Raw genomic sequence first — 19217 nt, forward strand, 5'->3', positions numbered from 1 at the left:
GTCGGCATGGTTTCATCCCCATCACGGCCTTCGAAGCTCCAAGGTCTTTCTTGAGCATCTAAGAGGCGACAAGTCCCTTGAGTCCAGGCTATTCTGAGCCTCCCTGCTCAGCCAGGTGTTCCCCGAAGAAAGAGGAAGACATTGTACCTAAGTTGCCAAGGGCTGAACAGAAAACGTTCCTTGCAGTGAACGCGGGCCGATGCCACCCAGTCTCGCGAGGATCCTATAGGAACGAGAATAGGGAGCCCCAGGGATGTCGAGCTGGGCACACGTCAGGGGCTGGCTGCACTTCTGCCTCCCGTGCCACTCCAGCTGGGCCGCTCCTGCTGCGCCTGGCACCCAGGAGAGCTAAGCCCAACACCATTCTCCTGCAAGAAGGCAGGTCTGACAACAGATGCGGGGCCAGAGGAAGGGGAAGAGGAAAGGGCTTCCTCTCTGGCACCTGCAGACCTCTGAGAACTGCCCCTGGAAGCCAGCAGCAGGGGACACAATGAGCTTTCTCTAACCTTTTCCTTCCCAGAGCTCCTCCCAGCCTGACAACCAGAGGCCCTGGGTCCCAGTGCTTCATTAACTTACTTTCAGCCTTTTAGTAAGTCATACCCCCCCAGGCCTCGGTGTCCTCATCTCTGGGGTGGGAAGACTGGACTTGCTCAAGATCAGCGATTGCTCCAGACTGAGTACCAATGCGAATTAGTGGACGAGCGGCTGTGGTCAGGGTGCTGGACTCAGAATGGGGAGTGGCAGGCCAGATGCCACACAATGGCTGTCTGTGAGCTGGAGGACCTCAGGGGCCCTGTCCACTGGCACATTCTGCCGCTCAGGTTCTGTGAAAGATGAGATCAGCTAGTTACGGGGCAAAAGTTACCAGCTGAGGAGGGTGTGGATTCTCCAGCAGGTTTATCCGGAGGCTGATGTATCAACTCTCCTAAAGGAACTCTAGGTATGAGACAGGCCAGGAAAGTTAGATAAACCATATGATGTTTAACATGCTTTGAATGACCTGACCTTTTGCTGTCCGGCTTGGTGTGATGCCAAAGGCTAAAGTGTACTCAAAGGGCGCCGGAACACGGCTGCCCTCTTTCCTGAGGCTCACTAGCAGCGGGTCTCTCTCCACTGCCTCCCTGTCCAGAGCAGGAATTCCAGGAAGAAGAATGTGACCTCTAGCACAGTTCACCAGAGCTGGAGCCCTGGAAGGTACCATTCCTTTCCCAGGGCTTCTCCCTTCCTGGGAAGGAGTCCCTCCTGGTCCCATGCAAGCCGCCCTCCTCTTGGTTACTCAGTTGTGAATTCCTCCTCGCTTCCCTCCCAAACATCCCCACAGCCTCACTCCTTGGCTCCCTCCCTACCCAGGCCCTATCCCTTAGTTGCCTTAAAGAAGAGAAAACCAGGGAAGGGGATGCCCAGTTTATTTTTTCTGAAAATATCCTCATCCCTTCTACCTCCAGGCCCCAGTGTGGCTCATCAAAGTCTCCAGCTGGATCACTGAGCAGCCCTGGGGAGGGAGGAAGGGTGGCCTGGTCACAGGAGAAGGTCTGGAGTAATGAACAAGTGGGACTCCAACCACCCAGCTAGTGGGGACCTGCCCAAGTCTGCTTTCCTTGGGCCCTTCTGGGCCCAAGACAGAAAGTTCAAAGTGGACTTTTTTAAAACTTCTTATTGAAAAAACGTTTCAAGCATAACTAAAGTAAAAGAGAATAGTATCGTAAACCCTGTATTTCATCACTCCACATCAAAAATGACAACACTACTGTCTTAGTTGGCCCTGGCTGTCATACACTGGAGGCTAGAAGGCCAAGATCAAGATGCCAGCCAATCGGGTTCCTGGTAGGGACCCTCTTCTCAGCTTGCAGACAGCTCTCTTCTTACTTTGTCCTCACATGTGATGGGGAGAGGATGGGGAAGGAGACAGAGAGAACCCTGGTGGCTCTTCTAATAAAGGCGCTAATCACAATCCCATCGTGAGAGCCCCACCCTCAAGACTCCACCTCAACCTAACTGCCTCCCGAAGGCCCCACTTCCTAACACCATCATATTAAAGGTTAGGGGCTCAACCTATGAATTTGGGGCTGTGTACAATTCAACCCATAACAACTACACAATTTTTTTTTAATCTAAACCCTCATTTTAAGATTTGTCACTATTTATTCATTTCTGCTGGGGTATTTTAAGGCAGAGATGATCATTTCACAAAATATATACCACAATGCTATTTTGTTCGAACAAAATTAACATCTACTATCCAGGCCATGTTCAAATTTCCCCAGTTTTCTCCAAAAATGCCTTTTAACAGTTTATTTATTCAAATCAGGATCCACAGACTGTACACATATGCTGTGTTTAGTTGCTGTCTCTTGAGCCTTTTAATAAATAAGTCTCTCTCCCTTTTTATGCCATCTATTGTTTTAAAAAGTGGGAGAGGTGGGGTCATTTTTCCTATAGAATGTTCCAAGTGTTGGGTTTAGATGATTGCTACCCTGTTATTTTATCTATGTATTTCCTGAAAACTGGTAGTTAGAGCTAGTCTTGAGTTGAAAAAATTTTATCAGATACTTCATATGTAGTTCCATATATTTTTTATTACATCACTTCAAGAGGCACAGAATTTCTAGTTGCTCCCCTTTGACAGATGCTAAGATCAATCAGTGGGTCCTGATGTAGCCAACTTCATCCATCCATAATAAACTTCCGCTTCGACTTTTCATCCTGTGATTTTAGCATCCATTGATGATCTTTGTCCCAATCCACTGTTTCATTAGGATGTTGCAAAACAGAGGTTTCTAATTCTACCATTTCTTCTGAATTTACCTGCTGGAATTCTTCAATAAAAAAAGTACATCCCTTCACTGATGATTTGTAGCTGCATGAAATATACTTCATACAGAAAAAAATAGCATAAATATTGATGATTTTTTCCTTTTCTCTCTCAGTGATAAGAATAATAAGTTAGTACCCTAACAATCTGTCATGGCAGCAAATTAGATGTTGTATAATATCACATGGCTTTCTATATATTTAATCTGTTTCAGTCAATTTGATGTGATGCTCAAATTGTCCCACTTTTGACCAGTAGAAGCCTTTCATGTGGATTCCTGAGCTTTTTGTCCAGCCAACAGTGGTCTTCGAAGGCCCTCTCAATGTTCTGGTCCTTCAACGTTCCCAGGCTTATGTTGTGCATTTCTTGACACTGCCCTGAAATCAGCCATCTCTTCAAGAATCTCTGGATCCTCTAGTGGGAAATGGTATTTAGAGGCGACAAGCCAGGCCTCAGGATAGGCACTCTTATCAAGTTGCCATCGCTCTTAAGCTTTTCAGTGGCCAGAATTAGAAAGTACAGATTTTCTTAGAAAAATGAAAATAACAAATTCGTACAAACTTCTAATTCAAGTTTTAAGATTGTGGGGTTTTACTTAAGCTTTTTTATTTTATTCTTAAACTGCTTTTCTCCCCTCCACTGAAAGGCTTGCTTCGTAACAACATTAGTATAATTACTTATTTGCCTTAATCTTTAACAGACATACGATTACTTTCAAAATCACAGTATCACCAACAGTAAGGTGGTTGCATATAGTTTCAGATTTCTTTGTTTTTTCCTTTATTTTTGGTTTTGGCTCTTTTTAGTGGGGGAGGAGGGATTGTTTTTGTCCCTAGAAAATATCCCACTATGAATGTAGAGTCAGAATTCGGTATTTTAAAGCCACTTAAGTCATGTTTTGTTCTTACCAACTTGATACAATTAGGCTCATTTGTCTTAGTCTGTTCTCAATGTTGAAGATATGTTTATCTATTTTTTGATTCTGTAACACATTTTACATGATTGCAAAGTCAAACTATCAAACAAGAAAAAGCTCACTTCTATCCCTGTCCCTCCTTCATAAATTACAATTTTTATTCGTTTTAGGTTTGTGCTGCCACTGTTTCTTATTGAAAATATCCATAGATGTGTATGTAAAAGCAACAGACTATAAGCACCATTCTAGTCCCTCTTTTTTTTTTTAAACAATGTACCCTGGAGACCTCACCCATTCCACGCCATTCTCCATGCGCATTATACCCAGTTATGCAGATGCCTTATAACTTATTCAGCACTCCCCCACTGGATGGTCACTTCAGGTACGTTCCTAATCTTTTGCTTTTACAAATAACATTGCAGTGAATAGCTTGTGCATATGTCTTTTTGTATTTCTGTCACTGCATCTTTGGGATAAATTCCTAAAAGTCGAATTGCTGAGTTAAAGGCCGCATGTGTGTGTCATCTGTTAGATGCTGTCAAATCCCCTCCATAAGGATTGAACCACCAAAACTGAATTTTGACAACATACAAAAATGAGGAGTAAGACACAGTGCCCCCCCCCAACTCCATCTATCACCCAAGCTGGTGACCAGGTCAGCTTCCCATTGTTCCACCCAAGGGACAGGCCTGGACAGATCTCACACGTGAACACTCAGGTTCTGGGAGTTCTGGAAAATTCCATCATCTTTGCTTTGGCTGGATTAACAGTATAACAGGTGGCCTGATCATCTCAGGCTGAACAGAAACTCTGAATGGTCTTTTATTTTTCGGTCTTGGTTAACAAGACACTTAAAAATTATTTATTTCTTTTTATGTTTGGTTTGGCAGACAAAACGTTTCAAGGCATGGATCCTATTAGGGAATTACAGCAGATGCTCAGCAAGTGGAAATTATTAAGTTCATTGGTTTATCTGACCCCGGTGGTCTTTCTTTACACATGGAAGGAAAATTAACACAATTAAGATGCATTCAGTCTCTTATTCATTCAACCAACACAAATTGAACACCTCCTCCCAACTCTGTCTTCTTTCTACTCCCACCTCTAGACCAGAAATAAAAACCTGCACAGGAATTTGACACAATATTGTGAAATGACTATAACTCAATAAAAAAAAAAGTAGTAGTAATAATAATAATAATAATAATAATAATAGTAAATAAATAACCTGCACAGCCTGCAGGCTGAATCCAACACACAGTTGCTTGAGGTTAGGCTCACAATATGTTTTTCGGAAAAAAAAAATTAGTTGCTAATATTTAAAATCAGAGGATTTTACATAAATATCCAGACTTCTGATTTCTCTTGAAAACTTGGCCAACCAGCCTGCTTTCTGGCATGGCAGCCGCCGGTTGGAGTTGAGCAGAAGCAGCCCCCCGCGGTGGGGCGTGGGCTGTCTCGTGCCCATGACACCCATCTAACCCCTCCATTCATTTCTCTTGCCTCCTGGGCCATGAGTTTGTGAGAACTGCCTTGGACTACAAGCTCCCCAAGGACAAGGACTGTCTGTCTCTCATTTGACCTTAACATTCCAGCATCTAACCCAGACCCCAACATTTCCTCCGGAAATGGCTGCAGGATGAATAAAATAACTTTTGGATACATGCATCACCTTTTTTCCGATGTTAAAACTGTACAATTGTAATATTACTCTAGCCTAGATCTTTGAGGCAGATCAGCCTCCTAGGTGCCCCTGATTTGTGCCATCTGTCCCACCACCTAAAGCCACTTTTGCATCAGTGGGCTGCCTCCAAAGTCTTCACTTTGCCAGTTGACCACTCTTCCTCCTAGCAATCTCCTCCCCAGCTGAGGACAGTGATGCACACATCATGGTGTTGCTAGGAAGACTGCATGAGATCACGGATGTCAAGCATGGCCCCTAGCACTTCTCTTTATCACATTTTGGGCAGTGTTTCATCTTCAAGGTAGTAAGATTCTCCCTATTCTTAGTCCGTGCGGCTTGGTTTGGTTTTTCAGCCAAGCCCCAAGGAAGAAATTATAGTAGAAATCTCTGCATTCTGAGAATTTTCTAGGTGCACTCCCCATGGATACTGATGGAGGAAAAGATCTTATCAAAAGGTTTGTATTTCTTATCAGGTCCACGAGTGGCCCTTTAGGGCAGATTAGAGCATATATAACCAAGAACTCTTAGCCACCACTGCATGCTCAGAACCCACTCTTTTCTAAGTACTTGAACCCAGGAAGGAAGCATGAAGTGGCTTGGGATCCTTGGGCTGGTGGCCCTCTCAGAGTGCATGATCGTGTAAGTACAGGGACTGGAAATGGCATCACCTCTCTTTCTGGATTTCTCTTGTCATCCTCTTATACTGCCGCCCATCAGGGTTAGAGGGGAATGTAATTCTCCGATGGTCTTAAAGTTCAACTCTCACTTACTGATGAGTAGCTTGCCAGGGGCACTGGAGGGGCCTAAGGCTTTTGGGGTAGGCCTGCAGGGTTGCACAACTCAGCGGAGAAGGGTGCTGGTTCCATCACGAGCTTTGTGAAAATGGCCCTCCTTGGAATTATTCAGTGCACAGCCTGTGCAACTGTAGGTGTGATTCTATGAAACAGCATTTCTCCTGCATTTGCTTCTAGGTCCTCTGTCTGCTCTCTCTCCATTTCTGTGTGTTATGTGGCTCTGTGTCTTCATCTCTGTATCTCTCTTTTATCTCTCCATCTCTTTGGATGTTTCTGTGCATGCAGAACTCTCTGTGTTTTTTTCTATTTTGATTTTTCCTAACTTCTCTAGCCTCTTATTATCCTCCGTTTATTCCCCATCCTGTGGCTTCTTCTCTCACCCCTCCTTCTGCTTGAACCCTGGAGAAAGATCAGGAGGGCTACTTCTAGGCCGTTTTACCGCTAATGAGTAGTGTGACCACAGCCAAGTCACAAACTCCCTGCATTTCAGATTCCTCCCCTGTAAAAAGAGAGTAAAGATTCCCCTTCTACGTCCCTCCCAAAGCTTCTCTGAGAAAGATATAGAAGATGACATCAGCAATAGTAATGACTGTCACTGTTGAGACTCTCTGTACACTAGGTACATTATATCCATCATCTCACTTAATACCCAAAGCAGTCTATGTCGGGGTGTGGGGCATTATATTTTACTGATGGGGAAACTGAGGCTCCAAATGATCATATGGCTTACCCAAAGTTACACGACAGACCCTAGGTCTTTTTAAACCTGGGTCTTTGCCATGGTTTTTGCATTGTGTCCAGATAATACGATGGCACACATAAAAATGCTTGGAAAAAATATGCAGTGCCATTACAATGTAAGGTGTGTGGGTCACGTTATAACACAGACAGTTAATTGCTGCCTCTTATTTGTTTCCTTTATCCGATGCTCTGTGAAAGAATCCCTCTAACAAAGGTCAAGCCCATGCGAGAAAACCTCAGGGAGAAAAACATGCTGAAAGATTTCCTGGAGCAGTATACTTACCACCTGAGTGACAACACGGCTCCTGAGAAGAGAGTCTATACTCAACCCTTGAGGAACTACCTAGATGTGAGTGTGTCTGGGGGGATGGTGCTCCACAGCGCCCCCTAGAGGCCTGGCCTAGCACTAGGGTTCTTCCGGAGGTACCAGCCGGGATGTTGGGCTGGGGGCTCCTGCAGGAGGCAGAAACACTGGGGAGCAAGGACTCCGTCCCCAGAGGAAAAGGAGGTCCCACCCTCAACTCTTGGTCTGTGGTGACTGGGCCCCGCAAAAACCAGGTAGCAGATAAACCTTCATCTCTGCGCCAAAGATACGTCATTGGTTTGAGGGACATTGTTCTTCCCGCACGAAGTGAACCACTGAGTTACAGGTGAAGGGTGAGCTATGTCTGACCAAATGGTAAAGCCAATTGCCAGTGGAGGTTGAAACCCCAGGCAGAGGGAGGTCAGCCTCCACAGACCCAACAATGACACCAGAAAAAGTTATTGAGTCCCTATAGTGGGTGACACTATAAAAATCTAACATCCTGGTTATTGCTATTGATTGTTAAAAAAAAAAAAAAGCTCTCATCTCTTCTTTAAGATTGCATAGCCCAGCCTGAGAGACACGCAAAGAGTAAATAAATGTCAAATAAAGGAGCCAACTGTGTGGTGTTGACAGGACATGTTTTGAATTCGGAGGTAGTGGTCTGGGGTGACCCAGGAGGGCCACCTGGAGAAGGCAGCACTGAGGCTGGGCCTTGACAGGGAGACTGGGGAGCTGCTCAGAGGAAGGCACTGGCTTGAGCAGAGGCTGTGTGGTGGGGCAGTTGGGAAGCAATTTCAGGAGACATGGGACACCCCGAGGGAGGCTGCGCCCTGCCCTAACCACCCTTCCTTGGCCCCTGTAGCTGGTTTACATCGCCGACATCAGCATTGGAACACCCCCTCAGAATTTCAAGGTCGTCTTTGACACAGGCTCAGCTAACTTGTGGGTGCCCTCCATCTACTGCGACAGCAAGGCCTGTGGTGAGTGTTCCCGCAGCCCACCCATCTCAGGCTCCCCACCCCCACCCCGTCTGGGTCCTGAGGACACTCACCTCTTGTTTTGCAGCTAACCACAGTGTCTTCAACCCTCCACGGTCCACTACCTTCTCGCTCGAAGGCCGACCCTTCGAAATCACCTATGGCACTGGGAAGATAGCAGGATTTCTCGGCTATGACACCGTTCGGGTAACGCGGAAACCAGAGGCTGAGTCAGGGCTGGCCCTGGGAGTAACCGCTGCTTACAGGACAGACAGCATCAGCGGGGAGGGCCCGCCTTTTCCAAAGTCCCCCAGTGGCTGACTGCCCGCCTTGCGGGGCTGTGTCCCTGCGGAGATAGTCCCCCTGCTGACATACAAACTCCCGAAATTGTGACTTGGGGTGTGGATTTGCAGCTCCTTTGCCCACAGTTACCTCAAGTTTCATTTTGCTGGGAGCCAGGATGGGAAAGAAACCACCCACCCTTACATGCTCAGACTGTGCCAGACACTGTGTCGGGCTCTTTCATTATAATAACTCGCTTAACCCTGCGACAACCCCGCACAGCAAGTACTGTTACTATTTCCATCACACAGATGAGGGAACTGAGGTGCAGCGAGCAAGGGCCTTGGCCAAGGCCATGCGCCTGGTGAGCAGCAGAGCTCGGCTGGCCAGTCAGGACCCATGTAGGTGTAGGGTATTTGGTGGGGAGAGGATGGAACTGATCTGGGGGCCCCTAGGAGCAGCCAAGGGCTTCAGGCACCCAGGCATGGAAAGCAAGGCACCACGGATGCTGGAAGGACTTGATAAATGCATTCTTACTTTAGGGGTCCTTTGAGAAGCTAATAAAAAACTATGGTTTCCCCTTTCCCAAAGTGCCAGAGTTCTCTCTCTATCCCTGTCTCTCACATACACCACCCAAAAACGTGTTTCCCAGGCAGAGTTTTCATAAGAACCCTTGGCAGCTACATAGGGTTAGAGTTAGGGTTAGGGTTAGGGCAGCTACATTGTATAATGGACATCTGTCTCCCTGGGTGGATGCAGAATCCAGTGAATGGCAATGAATTCACCCCATTTCTGTCATCAAATTGATTATCATGATGCCAAAGAGAACATTACCCTGCCTCTTACTCATTTTGCCCTCAAGTGGGAACTATTGTGCCTGAGTCTCAGTTTCCCTACCTGGACAGAAGGCATAAGGCCTATTGGACAAACTTCCGATGACGTTTGCAGGAGGAGCATGTGTGGGTTAAAACCCACCAGCCCACAACAGCAGAAGCCGCCTTCAGGTCCTGGCTTGGTTTAACCATCAGAGGTCAACCTAGAGCACAGTCTGGCCTCAGTTCTCCTCTGCGGGGCTGTCAGCATCTCCCCACCACCCTCCTCCCCAGCCCAGCCCCAGCCCTACTTCCCAGACCTTGACATGGAGACACCGTCCTCTTCCACAGATTGGGAACCTTGTCATTGGGTCCCAAGCATTTGGCATGAGCCAGAAGGAGCCTAGTATTTTCCTGGAACATGCAGTCTTCGATGGCATCTTGGGCCTGAGCTACCCCGCCCTCAGCGTCGTAGGGACCACCCCCGTCTTCGACAACCTGAAGAAACGACGTCTCCTTAAGGAGCCCATCTTTGCCTTCTACTTGAGCACGTAAGTCCGAGCTGCCCAACCCCTCTCTCTAAGCATCTGTAAGACGCTTCTAGGGGCTTGAAAAATTATAGACCACCTGATCAAGAAGTTTCCTGAGCGATCATCTAGTCCACAATTTGCCAACTCTGGCCCCAGGGCCACGTCTGGCCCCGCCACTGGTTTTTGTAAATAAAATTTTATTGGAACACAACCATGCTCATGGGCTCAAGGGCAGTGGCTTGGTCCAGGGAGGAGGAGGGAAGAGGGAGAGGGGAGACTGTCAGGATACAGGTGGGAGGAAAAGGCAATAGGATTTGCTGATGGGCTTGATACAGAAGGATGGAGAGAGATTGGCAGGAATGCTTTCCTTCCTCACTAACATTTTCCTGGGAGCCCAGGACCAGTTGTGTAATTTGCAGGAACCAGTGTAAAATGAAATGGTGGGGGGAGGAGGGGCTTGTTCAAAAAGTATGAGGAATTTCATGAGAAGGATAACAGAAGCTCGGGCATGGACAGCACCAGTTGCTGGCCCCTGAAGCTAGCCCCATGTGAGCCTGAACCCATGCCCGGAATGCCCTCGGGCCTCAACTTTTCTGAAAAATGACAGGCTGGAAGGGGTGGCAGCCGGATCCCTCCAGCACGGTGTCCTCTGACCGTATCTCCAGACACTGACCGCCAGAGACCAGGCCCTCTTCAGAAAGGGGATTGGTCGGAGCCCAACCTGATTCAAATCTCTTCTGTACTACTTGTTAGCTAGTGACCACCCCTGGTCAGGGACTCCACCTTTCTGTGCCTCAGTCTCCCCATTTGTAAAACAGGGATCAGAGTCGTGTCTCTGATATGTGGATAAACAGAGCCCTCAAACAGTGCCTGGAGTGTCGTTGAGCTTGAGAAAAGCCACCCATTATTCTCCTACAGTGAGTCCTCTCTCTTCCTCCCATCCTCAGCAAGAAAGAGAATGGCAGCGTGGTGATGTTTGGCGGGCTGGACCACTCCTACTACAAGGGAGAGCTCAAGTGGGTGCCAGTCTCCCAACGCCTCTACTGGCAGATAAGCATGGACAGGTAAGCCCCTCCGCCTGAGGGTGCCCTCAGGTGATGCCTCCACACGTGCACACAGACACGTGCAGGCACTCACAGACACACCCAGATACACAGACACATAAAAACACATACAGAGACACACACACAGACATGCATATAAACACACAGGGAAAGTCCTGGACAAACTGGGAAAACCGATCTCCTTAGAAAGAGATTCCCCAGCAGTGGAGAGAGTGAGATGCATTCTCGAGACCTGAAAGTAAATCATACGAAGAAGCGTCCCCACTGGCCGCCACTCGCTCCATGCCACCCACCCTCTCCCCTGATCCCAGGCACACAGTGGGGCAGGGGCTGTGACAGAGAGAATCAGAAACCTGGAACCTAGGACTGGCCTGAGAACAAGGGGCAATAATTGACGGGATTCTACGTGATACCCTCAAACGAAAGCTTCAGTGCTCTCTGGAGGCCCTCTGGGCTAGCTCAGGCATCGCCCGGCCGAGGCCTCAGCGTCTGAGCCAGGCAGGGCTGGGGTGGAGTGGGGTGTGTGGCGAGAGACAAGCTCTCCCAGGGCAGCCTGCAGCTCCCTTCTACCACTCTGAGTATCTGCTGTCCCAGAGAACCTCCATCTTCACTATGTGGGTTGACCCATTATTGGTCAAACAGCAGATCCAGGTCTCTGGTTGTCCCTCATTCACTCATTTATTCACTCATTTGACAAACATGCCGCACACCCACTGTGTGCTGGGCCCTTGACGGAGGCATTGAGAATACAACTTGCTCTTACAGACCGCATCATCTGTTAAGGCAGAGTCACACAAATAGCGAATCACCACTTGGGTACGGGACAGGTTATACAGAGAGTGACCAAGAGAGGAGCGTGACCTCGTCCAGGGGAAAGACTTCCCTGAAAAAGCAACAATTAAGCTGGAACCTGGAAGATGAGGAGAAATTAATCAGACAAAGGGAATGAGGGTATTTTAGGAAGGACGACCAGCATGTGCCAAGGCTCTGAGGCAGGAAAGAACCTGGTACGTTCAAGAAGAGAAAGAAAGTCCAAGAAGGTTATGTGACCATAGGAAAGGGAAGTAGAGCCGGGGCATGAGCTGGAGGGCTGTTCTGGAGACAGTAAGGGAAGGGGCAGGAGTGGCAGGAGACTTCAGAGTGATCCTGGTGTTCACTTTGTCCCTCTGTCTCTCAGCATCACCATGAACGGGAAGATTTTGGGTTGTAAAGGCGGCTGCCAGGCCATTGTGGATACCGGGACTGCAGTGCTGGTTGGCCCAACCAACGTGGTCACCAACATCCAGAAGGCCATTAACGCCAGGCCCCTCACGGGTTATGAGGTACAGGGTCAATCCCCAGGATCATCTCAGGGCTCTCCCCACACAAAGGGTTAGCTGAGCCAACCTCTCTCCCTCTTTCTCAAACAGTACTTTATCGGATGTGACGCCATCAACACCTACTCTGACATCATCTTCACCATCAACGGCGTCAACTACCCAGTGCCAGCTCACGCCTACATCCGGCAGGTGAGGGGCTACTCCTGGAGACTGCTTCCCAAATCTGGGACTTGCAGGAACCTTTGGGCTTTTACTGGGAGGAGGGGGCCCTCTGCAGGCCGAGCTGCACCATTACAGCTGCTGCTGAGCCCCATGGCTGGGCCAGCGCCTCCCACAAAACCTGCCTCTTGATAGCAAAGCGCGATCTGGGATATCCATCGTCCTCAAATAGACATGGTGAAACCAAATAGACATGGTGAAACCATCCTATGATGGCATGGTGCTAGGCACAAGGAGAGGGGAACGCTAAGGGTCTCTGCCCTCAAAGAGCTTCAGTTCAACAAGGGCCCTAGGACAGATAACCACGAAAATTCAGTTCTAGCAATCTCTGAAATGGGCCAGGTGACAAGTGAGGTTGGCTGGGGACAGTCCTGTGTGTTTTCCTGCCATAATAATGAACAGTCTCCCTTCCCATTTTAAAAGTGGCCTGTTTTGGATGATAAATGATATGGTTACCCTAGTCCTAGGCTGCAATTTCCCCTTGCTAAGCCCCAGTTCCCCCTCTATGGATTGGGGTACCAGACCCCCTCTGTGGGGGAATTGGATGCTGCCGTGAATAAAGGGTACACAGTGACCACACAGCTCCTGACACGTGGTCCAGGCTTCATGAACGTCAGCTCCGTAGGACCTCAGAGGAGGAAGAGAGAGAATTTCAATCATTCTAAACCTCCAGCTTCATGGAGGCGGGGGGGGGGGGCCTGCTTGGGTTGAGGTAAGTCAGCTAGTCTACACGGGGCTCCAAGCCAATGGCACCCCAGGGGGCTTCACCGAGGGTGCCTGGGGCAGATCCAGCATGATGAGGGCTACAGAAGGGGGAGCCCCCAGGGAAGGTCACCCAGTCCAGCCTGGAGTGGCCAAGGAGGGTGAGCATGGGTCCAGGAAGGCTGCCTAGAGGGGGCTGACAGCAGTCTTAAAGAACAGGTTTGTAGTAACCTATAATGAAAAGGAATATGAAAAAATATATATGCATGTATCTGTATGACTGAAATGTTACGCTGTACACCAGAAATTGACACAACATTGTAAACCGACTATACTTCGATTTAAAAAAAAAAACCAAGAGAGAGAAAAAAACAGAACACGTTGTGGGGAAGGGGAGAAAGAAAGGCATTCTTTACAGAGAGAGCAGTGAACACAGGCAGAAGGACAGGTCCAGCAGTTGTGAGGGGAACTACACGCCGTTCTCATCCTTGGATGGGCATCCCGCTCCCGCAGCTGATAATTTGGTTCTTCCCGAAGGAAGAAAATAAAACCAAGAAGCTGCCAGCTCTGGATACTGATGAGGAGGGCAGGTGAGGGCTCAGGATGACTGGTGTGTATTTCCACCTCCCCCAGAGTCTTAAAGGCTGCTGCTACAGCAACTTTGAAGGAGGCTCAGAGAAGCTGAGCCAATCAGAGCTGTGGATCCTGGGTGATGTCTTCCTGAGGCTGTATTTCACCGTTTTCGATCGAGGAAACAACAGGATTGGCCTGGCTCCCGCAGTGTAAATGTTCAGGTCGCTTCAGGAAACAACCAGATCTCTCCGGCCCTGGCAAACACACATGCATGCACACACGGGGCATGCTTGCCCAGGGACAGTGGCTTGACCTGTCTGGTGCTCTGCAAAGCCCTATTCTCAGTAGATAATAAAAGCTATTATTCTCAATGGTGCTAATATGAACAGGTATCTGGTCGGGGAGGAGCATCACAATCAGGCAGGACTGCAGAATCTAGTCTCAACAAGTGAGAGGAGTACAACTTCAACTGGCTTCAACGAAAGGGGAGACTTATTGGAAGGACCCTGCGATCCAGGACACAGCGACCAGAGCAGAGCCAAAGAGCTCAGTGCTAGAGCCAAGAAACCAAAAGCCATCAGCTCACTCTTTCCCTCAAACTTTCACGTCTCTCATCTTTGATTCTCTTGGCCTGACAGCTTCCTTTCCTCAGGCTTCTACACATAGTGAAGGACTTTGCAGCCACCTGCTCCAGGGTTTTACATCCCTAAGGCATCTAACCCAGAAGGGAAGAAGCTCAAAAAAGATCAGGGTACAAGGGATGGCTCTGATTGGCCCACCTCAGGTCACGTGTCCAGCCTTGGACCAACCATCGTGGCTGGGGAATGGGATACCATGATTGGCTTTACTTGGCCACATGGCCTTGAGAAAACTTACTGACAATTTCCTCCAGAACCACATGGCTGGAGCTGGGGAGAGGCAGCCCCAAAGAAAGTGGTGGACAGCTGTTCTAGAGGCTGGAAGAAGTTGTGACTCCTCCACCAGCTTGGCCACCGTCTCATTTAGAAGGATGTTAAGGGGTCATAAAAATTGATTCTATTCTTCCCATCTTAGAGGACCTTTGGCAATGAGGCCTCTCGAGCTGGGATGGTTCCATGTTGTACCTCCACCCCAGACACCAGATATCTGCAGTGTCCTTTCCAGTCCCACTTCCCAAGTGACAGCCCTTGTGGACGCCTGAGTCATTCTCACTCCTCTGGGGCTCAGCATGGCCCTTCCCCTGGCCTCCAAGCCTGCTGGGGAGGCTGCTTCTCGTTCGTGTACAGGGAGACCCAGGTGTTCAGCCTTTCTGAGCTCCCTCCAGGGGCAGAGCTACAAACCATTTGGTTCGAGCTGCTGCAGTTTGACAAGTTTGGAGGAGAAACATCACTTCTTCCCACCTGGAGACCCAGGCAGAGGCCACGGTGGGGGCAGCAGCGGGCAGAGGCAGCGGGAGGCCCAGATGGGAGAAGCGGCAGGAAAGACTAGATAAGGTGGAAAGCACACCCCGACTCGACGCAAGGAAGGGGCTTTACTCAGGCAGCTCCAGGAGTGTCTCCCTTCCTTTGTCATCTTTTCATTCAGTACAAATTAACTGAGTACCCACTATGTGCCAGTTACTGTGGCGAACCCGGGGAATAGAGGGCCGACTAGAAACCCACCAGCGAGTCATGGAGACAAATAAAGAGACAACCCCCAAAGGTGAGGGCCAGACAGAAGAAATAACAGAGGTGTGGGTAGGAGGCCAGAGGAGTAAGAGAGTTCCTCTTCAGGGAGAGGGTGGGGAGGGCGGGGGACTGACTTCCGTCTTGCCACCCCACCCTGAAATACACCCTCAAACCCTGCAGTTACCATCTGTGGGCACATCTACTGTATGTCTAGGGTTACGTGTACCCAGTTCCTTTGGGATGAGCATGAGAGGAGGTGAAAGAGGACACAGAGCTGATAAAGGATGGGGCAAAGGTGAGATCAGAGCTGGTATTTTTTTAACAGTAAATATCATGAGCTAAGCTTAACGGAGACTCAAGCGAACAGGCTGCAAAACTGATTTTCCAAGTAGTTCTTTGGATGGAACCGTAAAGCAACATCTCTGCTGGTGAGAAACCACCAGGAAGAATAAGAATGATAGCTCTGGCTGATTACATACACTATCTCGCCGTCTGCCCACACCCCCTGCAAGGCATGGCCCCCATGGTACCGATGTTGGACGTCTCCGAACTGCTGGCTCCGGTACTCAGTGGTGTGCACATAGTGGGCCCTCAATAAATACATGCTGAATAAACGAATGGGTGAATTAGTAGGTGCTTCCATTAGAACACACAGCTGCATCCTTATCCAGAGACATGCATGGTCTCAGTATGGCTTACTGCCATGGCATCACCTGGAAGGGGTCAGGCTTTGCTCCCCTAGATGAGCCTATGGCAGGGGCTGGAGCTGGTGTCTGTTAATGAACCCACTGTTCTTTTTGTTCTCAAGTCTTTGTGTTTTTGTTTTAATGGGGGCACTGGGGACTGAACCAAGGACCTCCTGCATGCTAAGCATGTGCTGCACCACTGAGCTATACCGTCCCACCAACGCCACTGTTGCTGAGGCTTTGTATTTGTAGCCTGTGCCACCAACATGAGAATACATTCTGATCTTCAAAGCAAAAGTCCTCCCCCACCCTCCACTTTTATCCTTTACCAATTGCAGACCAAAATGATTTACAGCCTTTGGTGAGAGACGAGGGAGGAAAAAACTGGGGAAAGACAGGTTTTGAACACTTCTTGTAAAGTTGCATATTGGTATCATCTATTGGGAGAGGACTTGTCCTTAAAATATGTGTGGCCTCTGTCCCAGCAATTTTGCTTCTCGGGTCTATGCTTCGGCAGTGGTCTGAAGCACCCGCAAACATAAATACGCAAGGATGTAGTCCTAAGAGCCTCTTTCAAAAGGGACCACCTGGGGCCTCCTAAGGCCCAGGAAACATCAAGCGTCCCAGCACAGACAGTCCACCATGCAGCCGCCTCAAAATCCTGTTTTAGGAGAATATTTATTGTTACGAGAAATTGTTCCAATATGACATTGAGAGACACGGACAGAATACAAAACAGCATGATCCCAGGTTTGCTAAGCACGTGGAAGTCAGTGTGTGTACATCCTGCAGCTCTTCTGCCTGGGTTCAAATCCCGGCTCTGACACCTACCAGACACGCGATCCTGGATACGTTCATCTCTCACCATCAGCTTCCTAGTCTGTTTATTTGGGGGTAAGAACAGTTCCTCCTTCACTAATCATCAGGAAAATGCAAATCAAATGACAATGGGATATCACTTCACACCTGTTAGGATGGCCATTATCACAAAGCAACAGATAACAAGTGTTGATGAGGTTGTGGAATCTTGTACACTGTTGATGGGAATGTAAAATGGTGCAGCTTCTGGAAAACAGAATAGAGACTAAAAATTAAAAAGAGAATTACTATTTGATCCAGCAGCCCCACTTCTGAGTATGTATCTCCCAAAGATTAATATCAGGATCTCAAAGAGATATTTGTACTCTCATGTTCACTGTGGCATTAAGCACAACAGCCAAGATGTGGAAGCATCTTAGATGTCCATCAACAGATGAATGGATAAAGAAAATGCGGTAGAGACATAGAATAGAATATTATTCAGCCTTTAAAGAAGGAAACCCTGCCACTTTCAACAACATTGATGAACCTTGAGGATGTTATGCTAAGTGAGATAAACCAGTCACAGAAGGATGGCTGTGGTGTAACTCCACTTATATAAGGTATCTAGAATCGTCAAACTTGTAGAAGCTGAGAGTGAAATGGTGGTAGTCTTGGGCAGTATCTATAGTTAACAGTACTGTATTTGGGCACTTAAAATTTTGTTAGACTGTAGATCTCATGTTAAATGTTATGACTACAATAAATAAATAAATACCTTTTAAAAATGAGTAGTCCTTTCTAATTGGAAGGAAGGGAGTTGGGGGTTGACTGCTAATATGTACAGGGTTTCTTTCTGGGGTATTGAGAATGTTCTAAATTTAAACCAGGATGATGGCTACAACTTTATGAATATGCAAAAAACCCCACTAAACTGTACACTTTAAATGGTAGAAATTATGATGTTTGAAATATATCTCCATCAAGCAGTTTTACATATAATGTATCTAGAAAAATAACAGGGAAGAATAGTCCCTAACCTTCTAGGACCATAATGAGGATTAAATAATCTATAAAAAACCTTTAACACAGTGCCTACCACATAGTAGCGTGAGCTGTTACTGTTTTATATGCACGCCAGAGAAAGACCAAAGGTGAGTAACTGTGGTTATCTCCAGGTGGCCGCACCGTGGGCAATTTTTCCTCTCGTCTTATGCTTTTCTTAGATTTTTCAGGAATGATGTTTAAGATCGGGGAAAGCTAAGCATTGTCTATAAAAGACAGAGGCTTCCAGCAAAGAGGCAACCTTATTTTTGCTGGAGTTGCCTGCTGGAGAAATTGATTCGCAGAAGGAAAAAAAAACCCTCCTGGAACAGATGATGAAGGATTGACATCTAGTGGTCAAGGTGGATATTGCATTCACTCTCCACACAGTCTGACTCCTGTGCCGGTGGACCTGCCCAGTGAGTCCATCTAGCTGTAAGGGTTATTTAGCAATACGGAAACGCTGTCACATCAACTCACCCACTTTTAGACCTGCTAATCACACTTTGGCAAATATATTCCAAATATATATATATTTAGCTATAAATTATTTATTAGTTATAAATATTGTCCCAGGAATTTGATTTATACTAGTAAAAGTTGGAAACCACCCTAAATTCTAACAGCAGGGAAATTATCACCAGGAAGGAATCTGCTTCTGGCTCTTAGGGCAGGGAGGGTGGACTATGCTTGTATAAAGAAAAGTGCAAAGCGGAGGGTGAAGCTCAAGTGGTGGAGCACATGCTTAGCATGCATGAGGTCCTGTGTTCAATGCTCAGTATCATCTCTAAAAACAAATAAATAAATAAACCTAATTACCTCCCCCATACACACACCAATAAAAAGAAAAAAGAAAGAAAGAAAAGAAAAGAAAAGTGCAGCTCGAATCTCAGGTCACAAGCACACTCATACCCCTCCTTCCCTTCCCATTAGGCAAATGACTCCTCCTCTGTCTCAAATGTCAACTCTCCCTAGCCTTTCTCCGGCTTTCACTTCCTTCCAGCCTCACCATTTCACATAGCATGTCACTTATTTCTTCTTTTTTATTTTTAGTAGAGACACTGGGGATTGAACCCAGGACCTCGTGCATGCTAAGCAGGTCCTCTGCCACTGAGTCTACCCTCCCCCCTTATTTCTTTATCTTGTGATTATCCTCTCCTTCCCTGGAGTAAAAACCCATAAGAGCAGTGATCTGGGTCTGTCTTGATCCTGGATGAATCCCCAGGGCGTCACCTAGAGACTGGGACATCATAGATGCTCCATAAATATTTTGGTGATGACTGTTATGTGAAATCAACATTAAGAAAACAC

General features: G+C 47.6%; 1 protein-coding gene across 3 annotated transcripts; it reads left to right on the plus strand.

Annotated features, from left to right (window-relative positions):
* Window positions 1–848: 848 nt before the first annotated feature.
* Window positions 849–14103, plus strand: LOC102526333 (pregnancy-associated glycoprotein-like). 3 transcript variants are annotated; one of them, XM_072970059.1, is made up of 10 exons: window positions 849–940; window positions 1130–1194; window positions 7146–7296; window positions 8117–8234; window positions 8320–8438; window positions 9677–9876; window positions 10803–10919; window positions 12097–12241; window positions 12329–12427; window positions 13793–14103. In XM_072970059.1, the coding sequence occupies exons 3-10, from the start codon at window positions 7171–7173 to the stop codon at window positions 13943–13945; spliced, it is 1077 nt and encodes a 358-aa protein (XP_072826160.1). In that variant the 5' UTR covers window positions 849–940; window positions 1130–1194; window positions 7146–7170; the 3' UTR covers window positions 13946–14103. The 3 variants fall into 3 exon arrangements, with proteins under 3 accessions (XP_072826160.1, XP_072826158.1, XP_006214949.2); XM_072970057.1 differs by lacking the exon at window positions 1130–1194; XM_006214887.3 differs by lacking the exons at window positions 849–940; window positions 1130–1194 and adding an exon at window positions 5999–6051.
* Window positions 14104–19217: the final 5114 nt, after the last annotated feature.

This window comes from Vicugna pacos, chromosome 10 (assembly GCF_048564905.1).
Source record: "Vicugna pacos chromosome 10, VicPac4, whole genome shotgun sequence".
NCBI lineage: Eukaryota > Metazoa > Chordata > Mammalia > Artiodactyla > Camelidae > Vicugna > Vicugna pacos.

Coding starts and splice junctions, on each gene's coding strand:
- LOC102526333 (XM_006214887.3), top strand. CDS start 5,999: ATGAAGTGGCTTGGGATCCTTGGGCTGGTGGCCCTCTCAGAGTGCATG. Junction 7,297..8,116: donor CCTTGAGGAACTACCTAGAT/GTGAGTGTGTCT, acceptor TGGCCCCTGTAG/CTGGTTTACATCGCCGACAT. Junction 8,235..8,319: donor CTGCGACAGCAAGGCCTGTG/GTGAGTGTTCCC, acceptor CTTGTTTTGCAG/CTAACCACAGTGTCTTCAAC.